This window comes from Castor canadensis, chromosome 4, assembly GCF_047511655.1.
Source record: "Castor canadensis chromosome 4, mCasCan1.hap1v2, whole genome shotgun sequence".
NCBI classification, from domain to species: domain Eukaryota; kingdom Metazoa; phylum Chordata; class Mammalia; order Rodentia; family Castoridae; genus Castor; species Castor canadensis.
The window spans coordinates 51078331-51105137 of NC_133389.1; the positions used below are offsets into that span (position 1 = coordinate 51078331).

At 35.9% G+C, this 26807-nt stretch overlaps 1 protein-coding gene across 2 annotated transcripts in view; it reads left to right on the plus strand.

The window, feature by feature from the left end:
• The window catches only part of Mib1 (MIB E3 ubiquitin protein ligase 1), a 131343-nt gene that overhangs the window by 92523 nt on the left and 12013 nt on the right, over nucleotides 1-26807 (plus strand). The window contains exons 13-20 of one of the 2 annotated variants that reach the window (XM_074070144.1): nucleotides 11845-11977; nucleotides 15996-16082; nucleotides 17767-17928; nucleotides 20151-20332; nucleotides 21744-21936; nucleotides 23771-23849; nucleotides 25521-25634; nucleotides 26362-26623. In XM_074070144.1, coding sequence (XP_073926245.1) covers nucleotides 11845-11977; nucleotides 15996-16082; nucleotides 17767-17928; nucleotides 20151-20332; nucleotides 21744-21936; nucleotides 23771-23849; nucleotides 25521-25634; nucleotides 26362-26429 — 1018 coding nt within the window. In that variant the 3' untranslated portion in view covers nucleotides 26430-26623. Of the gene's footprint in view, nucleotides 1-11844; nucleotides 11978-15995; nucleotides 16083-17766; nucleotides 17929-20150; nucleotides 20333-21743; nucleotides 21937-23770; nucleotides 23850-25520; nucleotides 25635-26361; nucleotides 26624-26807 lie in introns of those variants that run through there. The other variant, XM_020163561.2, reaches the window with a different exon arrangement.

Sequence of the window (26807 nt, forward strand, 5' to 3'; positions counted from 1 at the left end):
ATTTGGATGAAAATAGAAATGGTAAGTAAAACCTGTATATTGATGGAGGAGAAAGATCACTAAGAAGATAGTAGTGTGTAAGTGAAATCTTGGAAATGCTGCTTAAAACTTGTAGCTTAATGTCAATTTTAGTTAATTTTTTTCTTAGTGTTTAGTGCAAAACAGGGTCCAGAAGTACCAAAATGCACTTTATTGTGAATTAAATTCTATTTTATATTCAAATGTGAAGTGTTTTTCTCTCCTATAATGCCATGGGTCTCTGATTTTCTGAAATAGCATTTAGGTTTTATCATTGCACACTTTACCACAGACTTAAATCATCACGAACCTGTCTATAACTTTGCTACATGGTGTATTTTTCAAAGAAAAAGTACTTCTCTAAATTTTAATAGTATATTTACAATAAATTTTAATATAGAAAATTATTTTCTAACCAAGGACAAAAGAAGTATTAAAGCATTAAATCCATCAACCTCTGCAGGTGTACTTTCAAATGTCATAAACCTAAAAATGCCCAAGAGAAAACAGCCATAACCTATTCTTAATTCAAATATATTCTCTTAAGTGTTGATTGAGTTAATAATCAAGGAAAACCTTATGAGTATTCAGAGCTCATTCTCCTACAGGAGAAGTTGTCCCTGACATTCTTTTTGTCTTTAATGCTTAGTACCCTAGCAATTCAGTTATTTTGGATAGCTATTTTAAAATAATGACATAAGGAATGCTTCTGTAGATTTTTGGCAGTTTTAGAGAACCAGCTTTCCTAGATAAAAAATAATTTTACACATAATGTGAGATAACACACCTCAGATTATAAAATAGTTTCAGTTTCTAACTCCCAAATTATCCCATTTTTGCTATTTTGTAGCAATGAAAATATTTTTTTAGCAAACATATAATGTATTATCTGCCAGATGCTCTTCTAAGCCTTTTTAAAAAATAAATAATAACTCCTTTAATTTTCGTAACAACCCTGTGAGGTATGACCTGTGATTTTCTCACATTTTACAGATGAGGAAACTGAGTCATAGTTAAATAATTCTGGCTATGGCTAGAGTTAGAATTTGAGCCTATGGTAATTTGGTGTCATTCTGGAAGTTCTTCACGTCATGCCATGCTGCTGTTCTGGTTTGTAATAAATGAAATGAGTTAGAGAATTACCAAGCCTGGGGACTCAACAGTCTACCTGAAATATAGTGAATTACTAATATTCCTACCTCAGCAGGGATATCAGTAAGGTGATTGCTTATTCACTTGTTTGTTTCTTCATTATTTACATTCAAGGGAACTTTGATTTGTATAAGTAGGTAAGTAAAGTATACTTCTTTGAAAGAAATATGTTTAAGTTTTGGAGTCACCTTTTCGCATGCCCCAAATAACTTCTGCTTGGTCACCTTTCTTAGTAAGTTCCTTTATGGATTCTGGACTAACCTGCTTTACCTGTTATTTCAGGGATTTTTCATTATCTTAACTTCCAGTTAACTTTATTGAACACCTAGTATGTGCCATAGTGCTATTCTAATTTCTTTTTCCATTGAATAATACCAATATGTAAGGCCTCCATAGTTTACCTGCTATGATTTGTTTGGAAAAATATCCCCTGTCTTTGAAAAAAAGACAGCAGAGACAGTGCCATTTGAATATTACATACCAATGTAGACAGCTGCTTGTCCCGTCTACTTCTTAGAACTCATTTGTTCATTATTCAGCAAACATTGTGAGTACTACTATGTGCCAGGGATTATGCTAGGCACCACTGTTAGTTGTTCTGCAACTTAATGCTTCTTTGGCACTGTTCACAAATGCCTGCTTAACTGGTAGTAAGATCTTATCTTTAAAACATCCATGTCCTTAACAGTTCAGAATTGAAGAAGTGTTTGAGCATTAGGGAAAATATCACCAAATCTCCACAGGGGAGAGTTTGTTGGCTTAATCAGATCATTAATTTATTGAGCTAGTAATACCTTTATTACTGTAACTCTGTGGTCCCTGGCGCTTGCAGTATAACAACTAGCTGAAGGGAACTGCTTGCAGTGCCTTTTTGGTTATGTTGTGTGTTCCTAAAATCAGCTGCCCTATGGAAGGAAAGGAGGCAGACTGTTTTGAGCCACTGTGGGTGCAAGAGAGGACAAACCAGGGACTTTTGCTTCACTTACCCTTTGTTTAGCTTTCAGGCTGGGCCCAAAGACAGGCTCTTTTCTTGAGGTTCTGTGTTGTTTTGTTTAGTTTTTGAGGGGGTAGGCAATTTCTAATTAAGCTAAAGGGGTCAGAAATTAATCCACCTCAAAACTCCAGTACAGAAGAATTCCAAATAGTTTATGTTGATACCCTCCCTGCTCTCAAGGAAGTAGCACATAACTTCCACTCCTTAAGTGTGGGGCTATGCAGTCACTTACTTGGGAAGAATGTAGTATAACAATAGGGAAAAAGAGAAACTTCACAGCAGAGAAATCTGACAAACACTACCTCATCCATGTGATCAGGGTCAAGATCAAGAGTAATAAGCCATGTTGATAGTATGTACCCATGGTATACTGTGCTGAAAGTTTACTTTACCTATGTGACCTCTTCCAAGAACCCAAACTCCAGTGTAACCATGAGAAGAACATCAGATGAATTCCAGCTGAGGAACATTCTATAAAATATCCAGTTAGTGCCCCTCAAATCTAGAGTCATCAAAAACAAGGAAAGTCTGAGAAACTGTCACAGCCAAAGGGAACCTAAGAAGAAATCACAAATATAATGTATTCTGAAATAGAGAAGGAACATTAAGAAAAACTGATTTTTTGTAAATCTAAAATTGTTCTCAAACAGGGGTAGCTCAGAGCTAGAGCACTTGCCCTAATGTGGACAGGGCCCTGGTTTGATTCCAAGCACTACAACCAATCAATCCGTCAATCAATAACAAAAAATGAATCTACCTATTCTTGGTTAGTTAACCCTTGCAGGTTTTTGTTTGTTTTATGAACAGGGTCTTGCTGTGCAGCCCAGGCTGACCTTGAATTTGTGATCTTCCTGCCCAACCTTCTGAACGTTAGTAGTACAGGCTTGTATAACCATCATGTCTGACTTCGTCATGTCTGACTTGCATTAGTTTTGACTGGAGGCTCTCTGCAACATTGCTTTTCAAGTCACACGAGCAAATGGAGTTGATTTTGCTATCTCTGTTTTAAACAAAACATTAAGTAGAGTCTCATTTTCTTTTAAAAGTATGTCAAGTACTAGATATACTTGATAAAATATACCGGAAAGTATATTTTAGACTTTTTAAAATCAATATTAGTGTTATATTTTAAAGATTTAACTTTTGGGAAGTCTTTTTTAGATGAATGTTGATAATGCTGCGGGAACAAATGAATCTATGAGAAACTTAAAGGAAATCAGTAAGTCAGATGGTTGGATGATTTTAAAGTCATTGTCATTAACCTGTGATAATTTACACATGAAGATGTACTGATTATGGGGATAGCATTTTACTGGAGGACAGTGAATTGCCTGTCATGAACTCTTTCAAATAATTCTGGCGTATACTTACAGACTTTTCTCATTCTTTCTCCAGGCTTCCCACAAACCATTTTTTTCCTTTTCTTTTAACCAACCATTATTATCTGACAAAGACACATAATTTTCGTCTTTTTGTTACATTTCCATTCTGGTACCCAACTAAACATCTGGATTTCTTTTTCTACAAATCTTTTTCTCTGTCTGTTACTGCACGTTAATTTACTTAACTGTTGTCTGATTTACTTACCTCATTTACCAATATAACACTTTCTATGGGAAATCCGAAATTACCATTTCTATTAAAAACACCTCATTAGTATTATTAGAATTTTAGATCAGTTTAAAATGAGGCACTTGGTCTAAATAGTGCCACGTTTCTTTGAAATTTTAATTTTATTACATATTTCTTATTCTGTCAGTATTGAGAGGGAAGCAAAGCTTATACCTGTCAGGGATTGGCTCTAGGAACCCCCATACTAAAATCTACAGATGCTTAAGTCCCTTATATAAAATGGCAAATTTGCATATAATCTATGCATATTCCTGTGTACTTGAAATCATTTCTAGATTGCTCATACACTGAATACAGTGCATATGCTGTATAAATAGTTGTTACATGGTATCACTTATGGAAAATGGCAAATAAAAAAAAGTCTTCTTGTATATTCAGTGTAGATGCAGTGTTTCTTCCTGAATATTTTCAGTCCACAGTTAGTTGAATCCTCAAGTTTGGAATCCATGGATAATGGAGGGCCAACTGTATTTTAATTGTGGTTACATTTTAGTATAATTTACAATGTTTATGTAAGTGGGATTTACTAACATAATAGATTATTCTGAAATGAAAACTTGGGCTTTCTGGAAATCTGAATTTTGTGGCACATGCCTGGAATCTCAGCACTAGGAAGGCTGAGGCAAGAGAATTGTGAGCTCCAGGACAGCCTGGCCTACAATTTCCCCCAATCCTCCAAAAAAAAAAATCTGAACTTTGTGTTTTAATGTTGGGATTTTACTTATTTTGTAGAATGCAATCCAGAAGGGAATAGGATAATTTTTGTTCAAAGATAACCTTGGGATTACTATCTGTCCCTTCTCACAATTCAGTTATACACTAAGAGAGGAAAAACCAAAAAGGTACAACATATGGAGAGAGCCCAGAGATAGTAGGCTTCCAAGAGTATGTATCATTTATGGCTGAGTGCCTAAGTAACATTGTGAACCAATGGCTCTTCTTTTCTAGGGACTTGAGCTCTTCTTGCTTATTTACTCATGAAGTGCAAGGCCAGAAGAACATGTAAATGATGGCTCCATCTCAGCAGATGGCCTATGTCAAGACTTAGCCAGGTGCAGGGGTACACAGCTGTAATCTTAGCAGTTAGAAGGCTGAGGCTGGAGGATTGACAGTATGGTATACTTGATGAAGCTGACATGGATTGTACTTTACTACTTAAAATTTATCGTCAGTTTTAAACTTACCATTTGAAACAGAGTGTGTATGTCGGCTAAAAGGAAGAAAGGTACAAATTAAAATGTACCTAGTTAAGTGGTACTATTTTGTTTATAATGAAAGGTAACTGTTTTCTGCTTCATCTCTCTTTACTCCTTTGTTCTCCTCATCAGTAATTTGGAGCTACTCATTCAGTTTCTTAATTAATGTATCAATTAAAGACATCTGGGGATTTTGAGTTATGGAAAATGAAGATTTAAAACTATCAACACCCTCCGTTATTACCATTTTTTTCAATATAGTTATATTACAGTTTAAATTTAAATCAACAAGTTGTTTTTCGTGATGGCATTTTGTTTTTAATAAAACTTTTTTTTTCACATGACTTAATACTTGTGTCTTCTAGAAAAACTGTTTCTTATACAGTCTGATGTGTAGGCCAATAGATAATGTATGGCATTATCATCTGGATTATCCAGACATCAGAAATACAGCATGGCACTAATAATTTTCTCTATTAAGGATCTGCGTTAAGGTGTACATAGTATTTTATTTTAACCCATGGAATGAGGAAGATTAAAATGCTCATTAGTGACTGAAAACAAACTGCTGTAATACAAACAATTTTAGTCTAGTATGAGGTCCATGAATGGGATTTTAGGGGTTGTCATAAAATTGTAGGTAAAGATTTTGATGTGTATGTCTCTGGAGGAAAGTCCATAGCTTTCCAAAAATGTCTGCTACACTTGAACAGTAGTTAGAACTCAGTAATAGCTACAGAAGGGGATCTTTAAGCTACGATACTCAGGATGCTTTGAGCCATAAATCTGTTTCCAAATCTGGGTTAAAAAAAAAAAAGCTGGGTTTGGTGGTACATGAGTGGTGTGTGGTCCTGGCACTTAGGAGGCTAAGGAAGATACCAAGTTGAAGACAAGCCTGGGCTACATAGCAAGACCCTGTCTCAAAAAAAAAAAAAAATCCGATAAAAGTTATAAACTTCTTAACATAAGTTCAATTTTAGAGCTTCTTGGATCCTCCCAACCCTATTCTTGGAACTCTTGAAGTTCCTACATGGGATTCATAGACTGCTGCCATCCTAGCTATTCAGGAGGCAGAGATCAGGAGGATCACGATTTGAATCCAGCCCTGGGCAAATACTTTGTGAGACACTCTCTTGGGTGGGGGAGGGAGGGACAGCCTAAAAGGGCTGGCAGAGTGGCTCAAGTGATAGAGTGCCTGCCTAGCAAGTGTGCATGAGATCCTAAGTTCAAACCCCAGTGCTGCCAAATGAAAAAAAAAAAAAGAAGAAGAAAAGAAACATTCTGGACTGGCAGAGTATCTCAAGTGGTCAAGTACTTGCCTACCATGTATAAGGCCCCAAGTTCAAACCCCAGTACTGCCAAAAAAAAAAAAAAAGAAAAATTCCGAGTCATTTGAGGGAGGCTTTGGTCTCATTATTTTAGAGACTCTCAGTTTCATTTGTGTATATTCTTATCCTGCATCTTCATTTATATCTCCATATGTATATAACATTTCTCCATTTCAGATTTTTATGTCTCACCTGTATCATCTTAGGAAAATCTATCCCAATTATTATACATTTCTTATCCTTTTGTATTTTTGGCATACTTGCCAAAATTTTCTGTTCTTACTGCTTTTTTTTTTCAAAGTGGAGTATGAAAATTAAAGAGTTAATATGCATCACATGCACAATCATATATGCACACAGACATGTCTGTTTATGCAATCATTGTTGTAACATATGTATCAACGCTGTCCATGCCAAGTTTAGCATTCTCTCTGGGTTGTTTTTGGCAGTACTGGGGTTTAAACTCAGGGCCTCATACATGGTAGGCCGTGCTGTAGCACTTGAGCCACACCTTCAGCAACTAGCACTCTTTTTTTTTTTTTTTTTTTTCATTTTTCTTTTATTATTCATATGTGCATACAAGGCTTGGTTCATTTCTCCCCCCTGCCCCCACCCCCTCCCTTACCACCCACTCCGCCCCCTCCCTCTCCCCCCCACCTCAATACCCAGCAGAAACTATTTTGCCCTTATTTCTAATTTTGTTTTAGAGAGTATAAGCAATAATAGGAAGGAACAAGGTTTTTTGCTGGTTGAGATAAGGATAGCTATACAGGGCATTGACTCACATTGATTTCCTGTGCGTGGGTGTTACCTTCTAGGTTAATTCTTTTTGATCTCACCTTTTCTCTAGTACCTGTTCCCCTTTTCCTATTGGCCTCAGTTGCTTTAAGGTATCTGCTTTAGTTTCTCTGCGTTAAGGGCAACAAATGCTAGGTAGTTTTTTAGGTGTCTTACCTATCCTCACCCCTCCCTTGTGTGCTCTCGCTTTTATCATGTGCTCATAGTCCAATCCCCTTGTTGTGTTTGCCCTTGATCTAATGTCCACATATGAGGGAGAACATACGATTTTTGGTCTTTTGGGCCAGGCTAACCTCACTCAGAATGATGTTCTCCAATTCCATCCATTTACCAGCGAATGATAACATTTCGTTCTTCTTCGTGGCTGCATAAAATTCCATTGTGTATAGATACCACATTTTCTTAATCCATTCGTCAGTGGTGGGGCATCTTGGCTGTTTCCATAACTTGGCTATTGTGAATAGTGCCGCAATAAACATGGATGTGCAGGTGCCTCTGGAGTAACAGTCTTTTGGGTATATCCCCAAGAGTGGTATTGCTGGATCAAATGGTAGATCGATGTCCAGCTTTTTAAGTAGCCTCCAAATTTTTTTCCGGAGTGGTTGTACTAGTCTACATTCCCACCAACAGTGTAAGAGGGTTCCTTTTTCCCCGCATCCTCGCCAACACCTGTTGTTGGTGGTGTTGCTGATGATGGCTATTCTAACAGGGGTGAGGTGGAATCTTAGCGTGGTTTTAATTTGCATTTCATTTATTGCTAGAGATGGTGAGCATTTTTTCATGTGTTTTCTGGCCATTTGAATTTCTTCTTTTGAGAAAGTTCTGTTTAGTTCACGTGCCCATTTCTTTATTGGTTCATTAGTTTTGGGAGAATTTAGTTTTTTAAGTTCCCTGTATATTCTGGTTATCAGTCCTTTGTCTAATGTATAGTTGGCAAATATTTTCTCCCACTCTGTGGGTGTTCTCTTCAGTTTAGAGACCATTTCTTTGGTTGAGCAGAAGCTTTTTAGTTTTATGAGGTCCCATTTATCTATGCTATCTCTTAGTTGCTGTGCTGCTGGGGTTTCATTGAGAAAGTTCTTACCTATACCTACTAACTCCAGAGTATTTCCTACTCTTTCTTGTATCAACTTAAGAGTTTGGGGTCTGATATTAAGATCCTTGATCCATTTTGAGTTAATGTTGGTATAGGGTGATATACATGGATCTAGTTTCAGTTTTTTGCAGACTGCTAACCAGTTTTCCCAGCAGTTTTTGTTGAAGAGGCTGCTATTTCTCCATCGTATATTTTTAGCTCCTTTGTCAAAGATAAGTTGCTTATAGTTGTGTGGCTTCATATCTGGGTCCTCTATTCTGTTCCACTGGTCTTCATGTCTGTTTTTGTGCCAGTACCATGCTGTTTTTATTGTTACTGCTTTGTAATATAGTTTGAAGTCAGGTATTGTGATACCTCCTGCATTGTTCTTTTGACTGAGTATTGCCTTGGCTATTCGTGGCCTCTTGTGTTTCCATATAAATTTAACAGCAGATTTTTCAATCTCTTTAATGAATGTCATTGGAATTTTGATGGGAATTGGATTAAACATGTAGATTACTTTTGGGAGTATCGACATTTTTACTATGTTGATTCTACCAATTCATGAGCATGGGAGATCTCTCCACTTTCTATAGTCTTTCTCAATCTCTTTCTTCAGAAGTGTGTAGTTTTCCTTGTAGAGGTCTTTCACATCTTTTGTTAGGTTTACACCTAGGTATTTGATTTTTTTGAGGCTATTGTAAATGGAATAGTTTTCATACATTCTTTTTCCGTTTGCTCATTGTTAGTGTATAGAAATGCTAATGATTTTTCTATGTTGATTTTATATCCTGCTACCTTGCTATAGCTATTGATGATGTCTAGAAGCTTCTGAGTAGAGTTTTTTGGGTCTTTACGGTATAGGATCATGTCGTCTGCAAATAGGGATATTTTGACAGTTTCTTTACCTATTTGTATTCCTTTTATTCCTTCTTGCCTAATTGCTCTGGCTAGGAATTCCAGTACTATGTTGAATAGGAGTGGAGATAGTGGGCATCCTTGTCTGGTTCCTGATTTTAGAGGGAATGGTTTCAGTTTTTCTCTGTTAAGTATAATGCTGGCTGTAGGTTTGTCATATATAGCTTTTATAATGTTGAGGAACTTTCCTTCTATTCCTAGTTTTCTTAGAGCTTTTATCATGAAATGGTGTTGGATCTTATCAAAGGCTTTTTCTGCATTTATTGAGATGATCAAGTGGTTTTTGTCTTTGCTTCAGCAACTAGCACTCTTTACATGAGCAGTTATTTTAAGTGTCTTAAATCTTAAGACACTTAAGAGAGTTTCCCCCAAAAGAACATTTTAGGTTTTCCACATGAAATCTTTTAAGAAAAGTTGCCTCTAATTTTACTTTTCTCTTTTGGGGAGGGAGTAGGCTAGCTTTTTCTTTAAGGAGCATCTTTTCTTTTTCTATTTCTTTCTCTTTTTCATTCTTTTTCTTTATAGGAATCCTTAATAATACAAGGGAGTTTTACTGTGAAAATTTCATAGACACACAGTATACTCTGAACAGGTTCACTTCTTCCATTATGTTCCCTTAGTCCCACTCTCCCCTCCCCCTTAAGCAGTATTTGATGGTTTTCATTATGCTAGCTTCATATATCTAGATGTAATAGACTTGGAACCTCTTCACTCCTGGTACCCTTTGTTTATTTCCCTCCTCCCCCACTGATTCCACTCTCCCTGTAGTCCTTTTACATTCATGTCCCATTTTCATTATTGTCATTACCATTTTAGACCTAGATTCCACATATAAGCAAAAAACATGTGATAGCTGGCTCTTTGAGCTTGGCTTATTTCCCTCAGAATGATGGTCTCCAGTTTCATTCATTTTTCTGAAACAACATAATTCCATTCTTCTTTTTGGCTGGATAATACTCCATTGTGTGTATATATCACATTTTCTTTATCCACTCATCAGTTGTTGGGCACTTAGGTTGATCCCACAGCTTAGCTATTGTATATTGTACTGTAGTGAGCATGGGTGTGCAGGTATCTTTCTTGTATATTGATGTACATGCATCCTTTGGACATATGCCTAAGAGTGGTATAGCACAGTTATAAGGCAGGTCTATTTTTAGCTTTCTGATGAACTTTCAAGCTGATTTTCATAGAGATTGTACTAATTTATGTTCTCATCAACAGTGTACGAGGGTTCCTTTTCCCAGCACCCTCACCAGCATTTATTGTTGTTTGTTTTCTTGATGGTGGCCATTCTGACTGGGGTGAGATGGGCTCTCACTGTAGTTTTGATTTGCATTTCCTTTATAGCTAAGTATGTTGAACATTTCTTCATGTTTATTAAGCCATTTGTACTGCTTTTGAAAACTGTTTAATTCATGTGCCCATTTATTAACAATTAAAATCAGACAGCGACAAAAACAAACATAAAAAAAATCAGAATTTTCAGTTGCATTATTGAACAGTGATCTATATATTCCTCCCCCACCCCCATCCCAGTCCAAATCTTTCAGACCACTCTCTTGAGACTTGACTTTGCAATAGTATCTTTTTGTACTCCTTTTCCAGTATAGGGGCAGAGGCTTTGGAAATCTGAATGCGATCTGCAGTGAAGGCTTTTGAAGTCTGGGTCTTCAAAACCCACCTCCCGCCCAGTCTCACACATTTCTCCCAAAGTCCCAGTGAACTCTAGTGGCAGTCCCGTGTGGAAAGCTGCTGAGCTGTGATCCCCTGAATCTGCTTTGCCTGCAGTTACTGGTGTACTCAAGGGCCGTTGATGGACCAAAACTCTTTGCCAGCTAGCACTCACTTTCTTAGCAGTTCTGCCGGGACTTAGGTGAGAGAAATGTGGTTTAATAGGGTACATCTGTGTGGAAGACGGCAGGTGATGTCACTCTGTCACCATCTTGCCATCTTCTCAGTTCTCAGTATGTACCTCAGGCTGACCCCAAACTCACCTCTTCTGCCTCAGCCTCCCTAGAGCGAGGATTACAGGCATGTGCCACTACTTGGGGGAGAGCATTCATTTCTTGATAGTTCTGCTGCTCTTAAATGCTTGTACTTTTAAATCTTTGAAGCTTTTTAGCTTGTCTTTTTTCTTTTTTTTTTTAATTGGCTTTAGAAACCCTCTATTGCCAATTTGTATATTTTAAATACTACATTATAGTTGCCATTTTATGCATTTTGTTCTAAACTGAATTTAGTACTTATAAATATATATATCAGACTTTTAACTCTGCCATTCATGATAATCTGAATTAATTATCACTCTTTTTTCTTCTTTTTTTGTGGTTGTTGTTGCCTAACTGTTTTTTAACTCTTTCATTGATATGAACTACTGAAATTGAGCCTGAGAGATTTCACAAAGCCAAAATTGTGTTCTCATTATAGTATATTCCTTTCCTCTTTGGACATTTTTCCTCTTATGTTTTCTCTTTGTAGCCTCTCATTCTATTTTGCTTTTATTCTCCAAATAGTGATAGTTTGTTTACCTCTCAAAATATCAGAAGCTTTACATTTGAGAATTAGAATAGTTCAATTTCTCGTTGTTTCTAAGGACATGATTTTCTATAGAAAGGAATATCTTCATTTGATTTCAAGTTTCAAGTATATTTTTTCTAAAGAACATACTGAAAAACAAACACTGAAAATACCAAACTATGAATATAAAAATAATACGAACTTTACTTTCAGTGCGATGCGTGTTTTGCTGTCAAAATTACCAAGGCCATGGATTGTGGATGAGAAGAAAGATGATGGTTATACTGCTTTGCATCTGGCTGCTCTGAATAATCATGTAGAAGTTGCCGAACTATTGGTACATCAGGTAGGGAAAGTGGTTCAATAATTTTTTAAGAATTTTGGAACATTCTCATTCATTAATTTATTAATTCTTCAAATACTTACTTACTAAATTCAGCTATAATTCACATTCTGTTTTCTAATAATTGTCTTTGTTTATTTTCTTGTTTTGAGATAGGGGTTTGCTATGTACCCCAGGCTGATCTTGAACCAATCAATCCTTCTGCCCCTCTGCCTCCTGAGTGGTGAGATTATAGGCATATACCAATATACCCTGCTAACATTGGTTCTTAGATATAAGGTGTGTGCGTCTATGTGTGTGTAAATCACTCAGTTCACAGCGTTCTTTTTGCACAGCCTTCCTGGATTGGTCTGATGAAGTGGACATCAAGTAACAGAGATTTCCCAGAATTGCTGCTACTGTTACGGAAGTATCAGTCAACCATAGCCCCAAGAAATGTCCAATTGATATTTAAGTTAGTGTGGCCAGTTGTCATCAGACTTAAAACTGTGGCCAAGATTGGGGGATTGGGTTGCTAACTGTCGATGGACCGATGGAATTTTTGGCTGGACAACAATACCTTAGTCATTTCATTAATCTCTAAATAAGCTAATTCTTTGTTTTGTGAGATTAGATTGTGGGGTGGGAGTAACCTGTTTACTGCAGTTTTATAATGTTTTAGCATATACAACAATTTTTAAATGCTTCAGAAAAGCATATTCCCTGTAGATACACTGAAGTTACCAAAGAATTAGTTATAGTTCCTGTTTTCAAGGAACTGTCTAGTTAAGATGAAACAATTAGTAAATAGAACATTACAGTAATTAAGTATCAGATTATAAGATGTATACCCCAAAACTCCAGTAATTTAAAGTAGTTCAAATGTTAAATTCCTTCTCTCACCACCCCCCCCCATTTTAAGTCCTTATTGTTAAATTTAGTGCTGTTAGTGATGGTAACCCTTTTTCATTTACATCTAAATGACTGTCCAATACCACACTGCACTGCCTTGGGTATTACTGCTTTGTACTAAGTTGTTTTTGTTTTTGTTTTTTTCATTTTTATTAGGATATATTCATTGTACGGGGGGAATTCATTGTTCCAATTCCAAATAGCCTTACATTGTACATTGGTTAGATTTCTCCCACCATCCCCCCACTTGGCCCCCTCTTCACCCCACTTAAAACAGTTGCATGAGGTTTCATCATTCTATTTCATATATTATCTCCTCCATTCACCCCCCTCACAATTACCCGCCTACACTGTACCTATTTTACAGTCCTGTCGTTCACTGAAATCAGGTAGAATAAATCCTCCAACTTTTTTCTTCTTTTGCAGATTTCTTTTATAAGTCTAGATCTTTTTCATACCAATTTTAGAATCAATTTATTTCTGTTGAAAGGCTGTTGGGAGTTTGCTCTTGCAGGTATTACTTTTTGGATGCTATTGTAAATTGTGTCATTTTTACATTTGTTTCCAATTGTATATTGCTAGTATATACAAATACAATTTTATTTTACATTTTGCCCAAGTTTCTGTGACTTTGCTTAAACTTACTCATAAGTTCTAGTAGATTATTTATAGATTTCTTAGTATTTTCTGTATAGATAATCATACAGATCAAAAGAATAGAGAATGAAGTAGAAGAACCACAAGTGTATAGTCAATTAGTTTTGATGGAGTGTCAAAGTAATTCAGTAAGGGAAAGTAATGTTAGAACAAGTAGATGTCCATATATATATGAAAAAATACAACCTCCAAACATAAATCTTTGACCTTTACTTCATATCTTATAGAAAAATTAAATGAGTCACAGACCTGCCCAGAAAAGCTCAAGCCATAAAACTTTAGAGGAAAACTAAGAATATATTTTCATATGATGTGGAGGCACATAGGTTTTTTTTTTGTTTGTTTTTAAAGGAGGCAGAAAGCCATAATCATAAAGGAAAAAATTGATAAATTGGACTTCATCAAAAATTAAAGACCAACAAATCAGGCACTAGTAGCACACTTATGTGATCCCAGCTATTTGGGAGGCTGAGGTAGGAGGATTAAAAGTTCAAGACCAGTGTGAGCTACATAGTGAGACTCCCTGCCCGCCCCCCCAAACAATACCAGGTATTGATTAGAATATGGAACAATTAGAATTCACATACATTGTTGGTGGGTTTTTTTTTTTTGATGGTAATGGGTTTTGAACTTAGGGCTTTCACACTTGCAAAGCAGAGGCCCTACCACTTGAGCCATACCTCCAGTCCATTTTGCTCTGGTTGTTTTGAGATAGGGGTTTGCTTTTTGCCCAGGCTGGCCTTGAATGGAGATTTTTCTGATGCCAGCCTTCTAAGAAGCTCTGATTAGCATGAACAAGCCACCTATGCTTGGCTTTTGTATTCTCTATTAGTGTTCTGTAGCTACATAACAAATTATTACAAACTTAAAAAGAACACATTCATTATCTAACAGTTTATGTGGATTAGAAGTCCAGGCACAGCTTACCTGGGTCCTTTGCTCAGGATGTCATGAGGCTGAAGTAGATTGTTGTCAAGTTTGTTTTCATCTGGAGACTTGGCTGGGAAAGAATCTGCTTCCAAGTTCATCGATATTGTTGGCAGAATTCATCTCCTTGTAGTTATAAACCCAGGCATGTTTTTAAAGCAACTACTTTGAAAAACAATTGGGTGGTTTCTCACAAAGGTGGGCATGTGCTCACTGTGTGACCCCCTAGTCATACTATTAGGTATGTACTGAGAAGACATATTGCCACATAGATACTTGTACTAAATGTTTGTGGCAGCTTTATTTAGAATAGCTCCTTGCTGGAGCAAAATCTGTGTGATAGAGAAAATTCACTACTGTTTATATTTATATGAGAACAGACATGAAGTAAACTGAGATCAAGTGTCTTGTAACCACAAAGAAACATAAATACTATAACAAAAACAAATCAGAAGCCCCATCTTCCAGAATATAGCATACCATTACTGGAGTTTCAGCTCTACCTGACAGCCCAAACAAACAAACAAAGAACAGGTGACAGATGGAGTTGTAATCAGAGGACATGAAGGTTTTAAGACCTAAACAAGAGTGTATCTTTTGAATCTTTAGCTTTTTTCTTAATTTCATTAAAAAAATTGTGCTAGATATTGTGCTGGGCCATTTTCATGTTATTTTTCTTAAGTCTTACATAAATCTCTGGAATAAGTTGTACTGTCACCATTTTGGAACTGAGTAGATGGGCATGAAATGGCGTAATGCTTGCTAAAAGTCACATAGCTTATAATGGGAGAGTTGAAGCAAGGTCCTCTGAGTCCAAGGTCAGTTCTTGTGCGCCTCAGTCCCTTGTCCCTGTACTTAGGTGTCAGCTGTTCTTGTGTAGTCCGTGGCTCTTTTAGGACTCTACATGTGACTTTCTGCTCTTCATTTAATAGCTATTTTCTTTTCTTTCCTTAATGTTTCCACATTTTTTAGCAGTACTTGGATTTGAACTCAGGGCCTCACACTTGGTAGGCAGGTACTCTACCATTGAGCCAAACCTCCAGCCCAATAACTATTTTCATGTACTAAGTAAACATCACCTTCTTTTTACCTCAAGCAAAGTTTTCTTTCCATTGAATGAGGAAGAGTTCAATTATATAAGGAGAGAAAGTGACCTTACCAGGTTGTGAAAGTAAATCTAAATCTAGTATGAAGACTCAGTAGCTTTTCAGAGACACTTACAATTCAAAAGAATTGATTCTCTCAGTGGAGATTGAGAGTTGTGTTGGAGCTCTGCACTGTGCTTTGTCCTTGCACTACTCCTAGATGGACTTACTGAAATAGAAGCAAGTTTTTTAAACTTGGTGCTTTGCTTTAGAAAGTTTGCTTCCTCATCCATTTTTCTCTGCATCAACAACACTTGTTACTGTGTTACCATGTAAGAATAACGTCATAGCATCTTCAGAGGAGGAGAAAGTTCTCAGTAGTATCCAGTGTTACTCCTCATGAATAGTTTTCATGTTCTTTGTTGTCAAAATTTAACCATTTAAAATTTGTTCTTGTTCAGGGTAATGCAAACCTGGATATCCAGAATGTGAACCAACAAACTGCACTACACCTTGCTGTTGAACGACAGCACACCCAAATTGTTAGGGTAAAGTATTTATTAACATAAATTTTAGCTTGCAGTAATTTCTATTTTTTTGTCTCTCTGTCTTGGTTTTTTTATTGGTGTTTCTGGGGTTTGAACTCTGGACCTTGAGCTTGAGCTTACTAGACAAGCACTCTTGAGCCCAAGCCCCCCTTATAGTATTTTCTTTTTTTAAAATTTTTTATTACTCATTTATTCACTTGTGTGTACATAGTATTTTCTTAACCAGGCTGAGTTTAAGACTTTTTTGAAATTGAAATAAAAGTGTTAGAGTTCTCAAAAAAAAATAGTTCAATGCAAAACTTATTTTTTATATTGTATATTGGTATATTTTAGGCTAATATTTTGTATCAGTTGGGTAAAGAGTTTTAATTTTTTTTTTTCTTTTTTGCAATACTAGGGTTTGAACTCAGGGCTTCATGCTTTGCATACAGACGATGTACCACTTGAGCCACATCACCAGTCCAAGTGTTTTAGTTTCTGATAGCAAAAATCTTGAAATTTTGTGTTTAAGTCTTTATCTTGTTGTTCCTAGATTTGTGAATTCCCATATTAAATGAGGAAAAATTTAAAGTAATGTTTAGTTTTAAAAAGTACATCCCCTCCCAGTGTGTATAATTGAGAGTAAACTATAAATTAAAAACTTGGCTGGACATTCATTGCAGATTCCAAAAGGATCAAAGTATGTATTTGTATTTTACTAATCTGATGATTTTTAAACAAAATAGCTAAAAGAGAGTTGTTTTAATTATTTTTGGAGAGCATTCAATTTTTAAATTGAGGCTGAAGCAGCAGCAGCAGTATCACTCAGAAACTTGGTAGAAAAGTTAATTCTGTACCCTGCTTCAAACCTAAATCAGAAAATCCCTGGTTTACGAGTCACCCAGGTAATTCTGAAACTTGTTCAAATTTGAGAAATACTGTCCTAAGTAACATTTTATAAACATTTTTGGAGCAAAGAAGTAAAAGAAACCCTAATTTGCCAAAGCAAGTAAGACCATATGCTTGTGATTGATTTTATAGATGATATTTTTTTCAGAGCTCCTTGATGGTATTTGCAGAAAAGATAAGGAAATCTGTTAAAGCACCATCAACAAAATCTTAAACTTAACATTTACTGCTTAAGTCATCTATTGAAATATGTCATTTATATATTTTATATAAGAGATTGTAGTTCAGCAGACATTTTTTACATTTATTGTTATTTGATATCCCCTAGCTAAAAATTCTTCATTTACTTTCTTCTAACCATATATTTGGAGAAAATTGGCTAAAGAGAATGAAATTAATAATAACTTTTGCTTATTTGTTTAAATAGTAGGAGAATTTTGAACACTATTATGTGGTCATGGTAAAAAAGTTTTAACTCTCAATTCAGTGTCTATAATTAAAAGGAGAAAAAGACGTCTTATAGTAGATGAATTAAACAACATATTTATTCTCATTTCTTTCTGTTTTCTTGTAATTCAGTATATTTAAGTAACCAGGAACACATCACTTTTTGTAAGGAGCCATCATTCTTTGTAAGGAAGCCACAGGGGTATAGAAGAGTAGGAAGCAAAGATATCAAAATCATTAGCTTTAGTGGCAACTCCTTGTAGTAGGTATAGGATGCTACTTTAGATATGTTATCATTTTTTATGGGTGTGGATACTTTACCAAAGTAAAGCATCTCTTCCTCTTTTAGCTTTTGGTCCGTGCAGGTGCAAAGCTAGACATTCAGGATAAGGATGGAGATACTCCTTTGCATGAAGCTCTAAGGCATCACACTTTGTCTCAGCTACGTCAGCTTCAAGATATGCAAGATGTGGGGAAAGTAGATGCTGCCTGGGAACCATCGAAAAACACAGTGAGTCAAACTCCTTTGAAAAATGAATATGAACTTAAAAATGAAGGATAGGATTGTAAAACAGGTCCTGTGGGAGGTGATAAATGAAGGGGATCAAGGAGGGTGAATATGTTCAGTGTATTTTAAATACTTATATGAAATAGAATCATATAAGTTGCAGTCATTTTAAGTAGCAGATATTTCTCCACATTCTTAGCAAAGTTGTGCAGTTCTTTTTAGCCTCAGCCATTCAAATAGGTGTGCAGTGTGTCTTTTGATTTGAATTTGGATTTCCCTGTTGACTACTGGTAATGAGCATCTCTCATTTGCTTGTCATCACATATATTTGATGAAATATCTGCTCAATTCTTTTTTCATTATTTTTTTGAGCTCTTTGTTTTCTTTTGGTTTTATTTTTTTGAGGTGCTAGAGGTTTGACTCAGGGCCTCATACTTGCTAGGCAAGTGCTATACTACTGAGCTCTGTTCTCTTACTGTTTTTTCAAATTTTTAAATATAATCTGAATATAAATTCATATCACATGTGGTTTGCACATTTTCTCCTTGTCTGTGGCTTGTCTTTCCCTTCTAATTCTTTTTTGAACCATTTTTTGGGTCATTATAATTGACAAAGTGCTGTCTTTTTTGTATAGAAGTGATAGCTTAGTCAACAATGTTCTGGCACACTTTTCAAGAATTAGTACATGTTCTGTAGTTTTCAGGCACTAGAGACATCTTCTCCAAGCACAGTTCTAAGAGGTGTAGGTAAGGCACAGCTGCAAATGCATCAGCTGGATATATGACTAATTCTGATGGATACAGTTATTCTCTTCTTCAGTAGGGGGTGCTCCAAAGTAAATGCTCATCCTTATCACCTTCTCCACAAACACAGACCCCATTCTTAGAAAGCTCTAAGAGACAGTGCTTCAGTTCATCCAGGGTTTCCCAATATACTGGATCTAAATAGTTTTGGAAGTTGAAGTCAAGTGGCTGTATGTGGTGATGTCTTTCTTGTAGGCAGAATCCTGGAATGGTTCAGGGCATGGCAAGAGTGAGAAGTGCTCATGTGTGCATCATCTTTTCCTTCCCTCACTCCTCCCTTCTTACCTCCCTCCCTCCCCTCCTTCCTTCTTTTTGAACTCAGTGCCTCACACTTGCTAGACAGATGTTCAACCACTGTACGCACCCGCCAGCCCTTTTTGTGTTGATTATTTTTGAGATAGGGTCTTGATTTATGTCCCTGCTGGCCTTGACTGTATCCTCCTATTTGTCCTCCCCATGTAGCTGGAATGACAGGCACATGCCTCTGAACCCAACCATTGGTTGAGAATGGGGTTTTCACTAATTTTTTGACCAAGACTGGCCTCAAACCTCTTTCTTCCCAATCTCTGCCTCCCAAGTAGCTAGGATTATAGGGTTGAGCCACCACACCCAGCCTTTATCCTTTCATTTTAACTATGTTTTTCGTTTTTTTTGAGATGAGGTATTGCTATGTTGCCCAGGTTGGCCTCAAAGTCTCGATTTTCATTCTTCATTCTCTTCAGTAGCTAAGATTACAGGCATGTGTCACTATCCAAGCATTTTAACAGTGTTTGGGAAGAGCAGAATTTCTTAATTTTGATGAAGTATAATTTTAACCAAACTATTTTTTATTATTTCTGCTTTTCATGTCCCATCTGAGAAATCTTTCCCAAACCCAGGATCTGTAGGGTTTTCTCTTATTTTGTACTAAAAATTTATCAAGTTTTAGCTGTTGCATTTAGGTATGTGGTTTTCAGTTAATTTTATGTGCACTATGACATATGGATCAAAGTTCATTTTCTCACTTGTGGATGTTCAGTTGTTCCTGCACCATTTGTTGAAAAGACTTAAACCTTTTTCCACTGAATTGCCTGTATGCCTTTATCCAATTAACCATATAGATGAAGGTCTCTTTCTGGATCTTGTATTTTGTGTTTTTGGTTTGTTTTTAGCATCATGATGCCACATCAACTTTCTTGTGTCCATCCCTAAACTGATCACTTAGGTGAGGTAGACATCTGATTGTGCTGAGCCACTTCTCATCCTCTGGAGAATGAGTCAGGTCTCAAACCAAATGCTTGAGAAAATTGAAGAAAGGGAAGAAGAGGAGTAGGTATTAGGACTGAAATTCATAATTATTCACACACACACACACACACACAGGGTAAAAATTGATTGCAGATTGTTAAAGGGAAAATCATGGCTGTTTTCATTTGGTTTCAGTTAATAATGGGACTTGGTACCCAGGGGGCAGAGAAGAAGAGTGCAGCATCTATTGCCTGTTTCTTGGCAGCTAATGGTGCTGACCTTAGCATTCGAAATAAGAAGGGGCAATCACCACTTGATCTCTGTCCTGATCCAAGTCTCTGCAAAGCACTGGCAAAGTGTCATAAGGAAAAAGTCAGGTTTGTAGTTTTTACTGTCTTAATATTCTGTCTTTGTCTTTGCAGTTCCTGTATCTTTGTGTTTCCTCTTTCTTCCCTGAAAAATTTCCTCCAGTCAGAATGTCTGTTATTTTGTGTTATGAGTCCCACATTATTAAGTACACTGCTTTAAGTCTGGTTGTCCAAAAATCCTACATGTGATAGGAATTTCTAAGAAAAGTTTACTAGTAAAATTGCTGTGACTGATAATATAGGTATTTGACTTTTTAGTTCTATATCTCACACTGAAAGCCTGGAGGAGCTCAATAAGTATCAGTGAAGTATTGAAAGAATGAACAAATGAGGAAACTAATTCTGTTGTGGAGTATTCCCTAACCATGAGGGTTTCACATTTGTCTTTTTTTTTGTCAGTGATTTTTATCATTTATGACATAGTTTTCTTAATATAAGATATTGTAGACATACAAAACAGTATAAATCTCCACCTTTTTATCTGAACAGTGCTGTCCTACTGTTACTGTCATTTACAGTCGTTTCTTATCACTGAATATCTCAGTAGCTGTTCCTTGACCTTTGTATTCTTTCATTTCTCTCATAACTTCTGCAGTAATGAAATGACACCACTTTGGAGTTCATGCATGAGCTGTATTATAGGTGACATTAATATAAATGATGTATGTACATTTTTAAGTATATCCCTAAGGAGCATAATATCATTACAGAAAGACAGAATGCATCTGTAAGTAGATATAAGGCACTATAATTATTGCAGTAGTAACAGTGGAATGTAAGATGGAACATTTATGTGTGTTCATGAGTTTCTGAAGCTTGTAGTAGAAACAGTATCTGTTTTCTATAGCTGTAATTAGTCACATAAATGTATGTATTTTATACCTTGTATCTCTATAGTTATAGATATATTCGGTATTTCTGCAATAGAATTTTATACTTCTTAAGGATACACTTATTGAAATGTTAGAACAGCAGGTGAAGTGTCATATTTTTCCGAAGTGTCCTCTTTGTGGTCTCTGAAGATGCTTAGTTTTGTCTTTAAGTTAGTATAACGAACATCGTTGCTCCTTAGGATTTGTGTTTTATTCCTGTGCTGCCTTTGCTTATTCTCTGAAGATAGAACTGTTTGAGTTAAATTTCATTTATTAAATTATTTTTACCTTTAATTTTGATTTCTTTTTTAAAACATTCACCCTTTTCTATCAGTGAGAATTCATTCAGTAAAGATGCAGAGGTATATATAAATAGGAAAATACAGTTTACAGGGTTTCATATAAAGCTGTTAACAAATTTTTAAAATAAAACCATAGTTGTTTTATGTATATTAATGACACTGTGAATTTTTTAAAAACATTTTAATTAATGAATTTGTTGTGGAAATATTTGAATGGGTTTGGTTTGAAATACTTTCTTTTATTAGTGGTCAGGTGGGTTCTCGGAGTCCGTCTATGATAAATAATGATTCTGAAACCTTAGAAGAGTGTATGGTGTGCTCAGACATGAAAAGAGACACTCTTTTCGGTCCGTGTGGACACATTGCAACCTGTTCTTTATGCTCTCCACGCGTCAAGAAATGCCTCATCTGTAAAGAACAAGTTCAGTCCAGAACAAAGGTAATGCATTTGTAATGTAGTGTTGTATCATTTTATAAAGTTCTTTGAGACTGTAATTAATAACAAATCAGAATTTTGTTCCAAATAATTTTTAAATGGGTATATGTTTTATGCATTTATTTATCAATTCAGAATTCCTGAATTTATTGTTTAATCTTACAAATTTATTTTGTGAAGCTCATTATTATCTGGATTTAACTATATTCTATTTTAACCCAAAAGTTTTTTAGCTTTTGTATGTTTCCTTCTTTATAGTAGTTAGGAATAAATTATCTACTGTTTTTCTTTCAAAACCTTTTAAAAATATAGTTAATTCTACTTTATTGTATACTATTAAATTTTCAAACCTACAGAAAGGTACAGAAACTAACGTGCCCATCCAATACATATGCTGAGTTGATTGCAGAGCCTTTGATTATAAAGAAATAGTGACCCCAAGTGGTTAAAGAATAATGAACATCTTCATTGATGAAAAGCAAGTTATAAAACTAGTATTTGGACAACAATAAATAAGAATTTTTTTCTTAGAAGAATCATGTGAATTCTTCGACAATTAGAGAAATACAAATAAATTAAAAATTAAACTGTTTCTGTTGAATTACCAAACACTTAAGTTTTGAAAAAGTGCTAACAAGGAAAGTAAGAAATAGTCACTTTTCTAAACACTGCTGGAGCTGGGAGGCCATCCTGATATCTAAACCTTTATCATAACCACACACTGTGATTTAGAAATTCCACTCCTGGGAGTATAACCTGTGGACATAATCCAGATGGAGAAAAGTTACAGTTAACAAATTATTTTTAACTAGGAGCATAATAAATAAGTTGTTATTAGATCCATTTGCTGTATCACTCTAAACTGTTTAAAAACAATGTTACGTAATTTGTTAGTGTGGAGGTAGATTTTGAATTCAGGAATATTAGAGTAACCATGTTTTATTGCATTATATTACTGCAACTATATAAATCATACATCAATATGTGTACTGATGTATAAGTTGTGAAATTGGAAAGAGTGGGAGGGAGAGAGAGACAAAGAGTGAGCAAGTATGCGGTGTTTGTTCAGGTGGTTTTATAGGTGAAAGATGGTCATCAGTATAATTTTCAATGGCATAAGAGGTGACTAAATATCATAGCGTGTTAGGGAGAACCAGGTGGGAGATAAATGTGAAGCAAGGGTAATGTGGTACAGGTAGAAAGAAGTCATAGTTAGTTTCACATTCAAAGCTCAGATTTAGTGGAGGTGAAGAGAGGAGGTAAAGGTGAGGGAAGTCGTGAACAAGTGTAGAAGATGTGTGGCTCCAGAGACCAGGGGAAGAACTAGGTCAAGGTTCCGGGCCCTGAACATCATGGGAGTTGACTGAGCTCTGCAGTGGGGTGTTTTCATAAAGCATCCCTTACATTAGGCAACAGAAAATTCCCTCTTTGACCTTAACAATCTGATTTAATCTGGCTAGATTTTTATTAATACTAGAAATCTGTCTCTTCTCATTTGTTTCATTTGTTCATTGTCTTTTTAGTTCTCTTTCAAAAGTAAGTTTTTTAAAAAAAGAAAATTGAAGTCTAACCCTATCTCCTTAACCTCAGAGAAATGGGTTTTTTTTTTTTTTTCTGTAGAATTGTTTAGGATACGTAGGGAGACTGAGTACAGAAATAGAACCTGTTAAGGTAGGGGACATAAATATATGAAAATGAGCAACCAGGAGGGAAAGTGTATGGAATTTCTCTGCACCTGGAGAGTTTCCTTACAGATGAAACACACTTGGATATTAAAGTTGCTAGGTGAGAGTTGTTTCTCTGTAATGGTTCACTTTCCTTTCCTTCTCTATTATAGATTGAAGAGTGTGTGGTATGCTCTGACAAGAAAGCAGCTGTTCTTTTCCAACCTTGTGGACATATGTGTGCTTGTGAGAGTAAGTGTCTGTGAAAATTCCTCCACATTGGTAGAAAAATATGAAGTGAAGCAAAAATTATGTCTTTGAGGGCTTTTGTTTTTTTTTCTATTGTTGTTTTCAGATAACCCACAAACAGAAGAGTTGGTTGAGCCTCTAGTGCCTTCCATTTATTTCTACAACAATATCAACTATTTCCTTTGATGCTTCTGAGCACTGGAGAGCACTGGGATTTTTATATCAGTCATGCTAACCCAAAATGATCTCTTTTCACACACAATAGAAACTTTTTTCCAGAAACAAACATGGAAACCTTTGATGTAGCCTTTTTTTTGAAGCATATAAAAATCTGTTCATATTTATTTGTCTTCACCTCATCATTGCCTCTTCCATATACTTTCCCCACTCCTAAAAAACTCACAGCAACCATGTGGGCTACAATTTCTGGCCTTCCATTAACTGTTACATCGAGAGAACTTAAATTGTTCTTTCTGAGGATACTGTTGAAATTTAAGAGAGATTTTTAAATTTCTCCTAAACATACCTTCTTGAAGGCCTTTACTTTTTATATCTCGCTTGTTCAAGTCCTTACATTAATATTCTTTTCTTTGCATTTTTCATTTTATCAATAAAAGATTTAAACAAGTTTGACATCTTATACCTTATTTAAGGTAAACATGATATTTCATATTATAAAATAGTTCAGTCAACAGGTATTGATTTTTAATATGCTATCTGACTGGAATAATATACAGATTGTGTGCTGGTTTAATCTTATTGGCATAGATTTTCTTTAAACCTTAGTTTTTTGGTTTTTTTTTCCTCTTCCTATTCTGGTAGAAAGCTGGTCAAGTAAAGAAAGGGTCAAAGGTTTTTGCTATCCTTGAAGTAACTGTTTCTATTTACCCACAATTGTAATGGCTATCATCAACTGCCAAAAGGGCACAGAGAAGGAGAATTCTGACTTGAGTAAAAGGGATTTAGATTGCTTATATTTTCAAAAACTAGAGGTTGGTAAACTTTGCCTGAAGAAAGATCAAATAGTAAATATTTTTGATTTTGCAGGCCACCTGACTTCTGTATTTACCATTCAACTCTTTCCAACTGCTCAGCTCTGCCCTCTTAGTGTAAAAACAGCCAGGGAAAATATGTAACTATGTTCCAATAAAATTTTTTTTACAAAAAATTGACAACTAGTCATATTTGGTCTTTAGACCATAATTTGCTGACTCCAACCATAGACCAAAGCAATACCTACATGGAACTTTGAAGATGCTTGCAATTACTAGTTGGTAACAATCCCTTGAGCCTGAATGTAATATTTTCCCCAGGAGTCTCCAAAGTTTTTACATGGTATTTTATTTAAAATATTGCAAAGTAATGACTTTTATTGAATTTTTAACTCTGTACTAGACATTTATCTACTCTCATTTATCTTCAAGACAATCCTGAGAAGGAGATGTTTTTCTTCATTTCATAAACATTTGTTTTATTTTTCTGGTGCTTGGATTGAACACAGGGCCTCTCACCGGCTAGGTGAGCACTCTACCACTGAGCAGAATTGTGTGTTGGTATAACTTGTGCATGCTTATGTCAGTGCTATTAAGTTGTAGAAGTTAGCAGAGAAAGAAAGGCAGTACTTTTTTAAATTCATGTTGTCTTGTAAGAAGTGTGTGTGTTGCTGTTTTTCAGACTGTGCTAGCCTAATGAAAAAGTGTGTGCAGTGTCGGGCAGTCGTTGAACGAAGAGTGCCTTTCATTATGTGCTGTGGAGGGAAAAGTTCAGAAGAAGCCACTGATGATATCTGTAAGTGAATTTTCTGAAACCTTTTCTTATTTTGCTTTCTTGCTGGGACTTATATGGTATATTGCTCATTTATATAGCACAGAGATATGTGACTTCCATCAGCAGAGAACAAGAATGGTTTTCTGCTGCTTTTGTTACAGCTTATGTTGTGTTCTTTCTCTTCTTTTCTTTGTTTTGGTATTAGGGTTTGAACTTAGGGCCCGTGCTTGCTAGGCAAGTGCTCTAGGTTGAGCCATGTCCCCAGCCTTTTATGCTTTAGTTGTTTTTCAAATAAGGTCTTGTGTTTTTGCCCAGGGTAGCCTTGGACTGGGGTCCTCCTGCCTTTGCCTCCCAAGTGGGGTCACGGGTGTGTACCACCATGCCTGTTCCAAGAACGTTGTGTTCTTGCCTAAAGAATATTTGCTGTTTATTATTTTTAAGATGAAATTTAGTGTATCTTTTTTTCTTTTCATTTTTTTTCCCCTGGGGATCGAATCCAGGGTTCCGTGCATGCTAAGCATACACTCTACTACTGAGCTATACCCAGCCCAGTTTAGTGTATCTCAAGAGGACCATTATATGCCACATTAGTTTTTCCAATTTGTGAAAGTATTGAATTGGTTTCTTTATGTAGCAGTTTTATAAACTTATTTAAGTAGCTTATATTTTATAGGATAGTAGTTTTTTGGGACAGAGTAACAGGTAGAAAAATGAAGAATAATTTACCTTCAACCTTCCTTTTTTGCAGTGCTGGAGATCAGACCTGGGGCATTGCTCATGCTAGCCAAGCACACTACTACTGAGCTACATCCCTAGTCCCTACCTTCAATCTTTTTAATAGTATAGCTATTTAAAAATATTTTTGTCTTGGTCAGCCATGGTGGCATAAGCCAGTAGCCCTAGCTACTGGGGAGGATCATGATTCCAGGCTAGCCTAGGCAAAAAGATAGTGAGACCTCATCTGAACAAGCAAGCTGAGCATGGTGGTACATGTCTGTGATCCCAGCTGCTTGGGAAGCATGGGTAGAAGGATTGTGGTCCCAGACCTGCTTGGTCAAAAATGGAAGATCTACTGAAAAATAACCTAAAAGAAAAACAGGCTACTCTCAAGTAGAAGAGTACAAGTCCCGGAATTCAAACCCCAGTATGTCCAAAAAAATTTTTTTTGTTGTTTTTATACTAAATTTTGGCTAT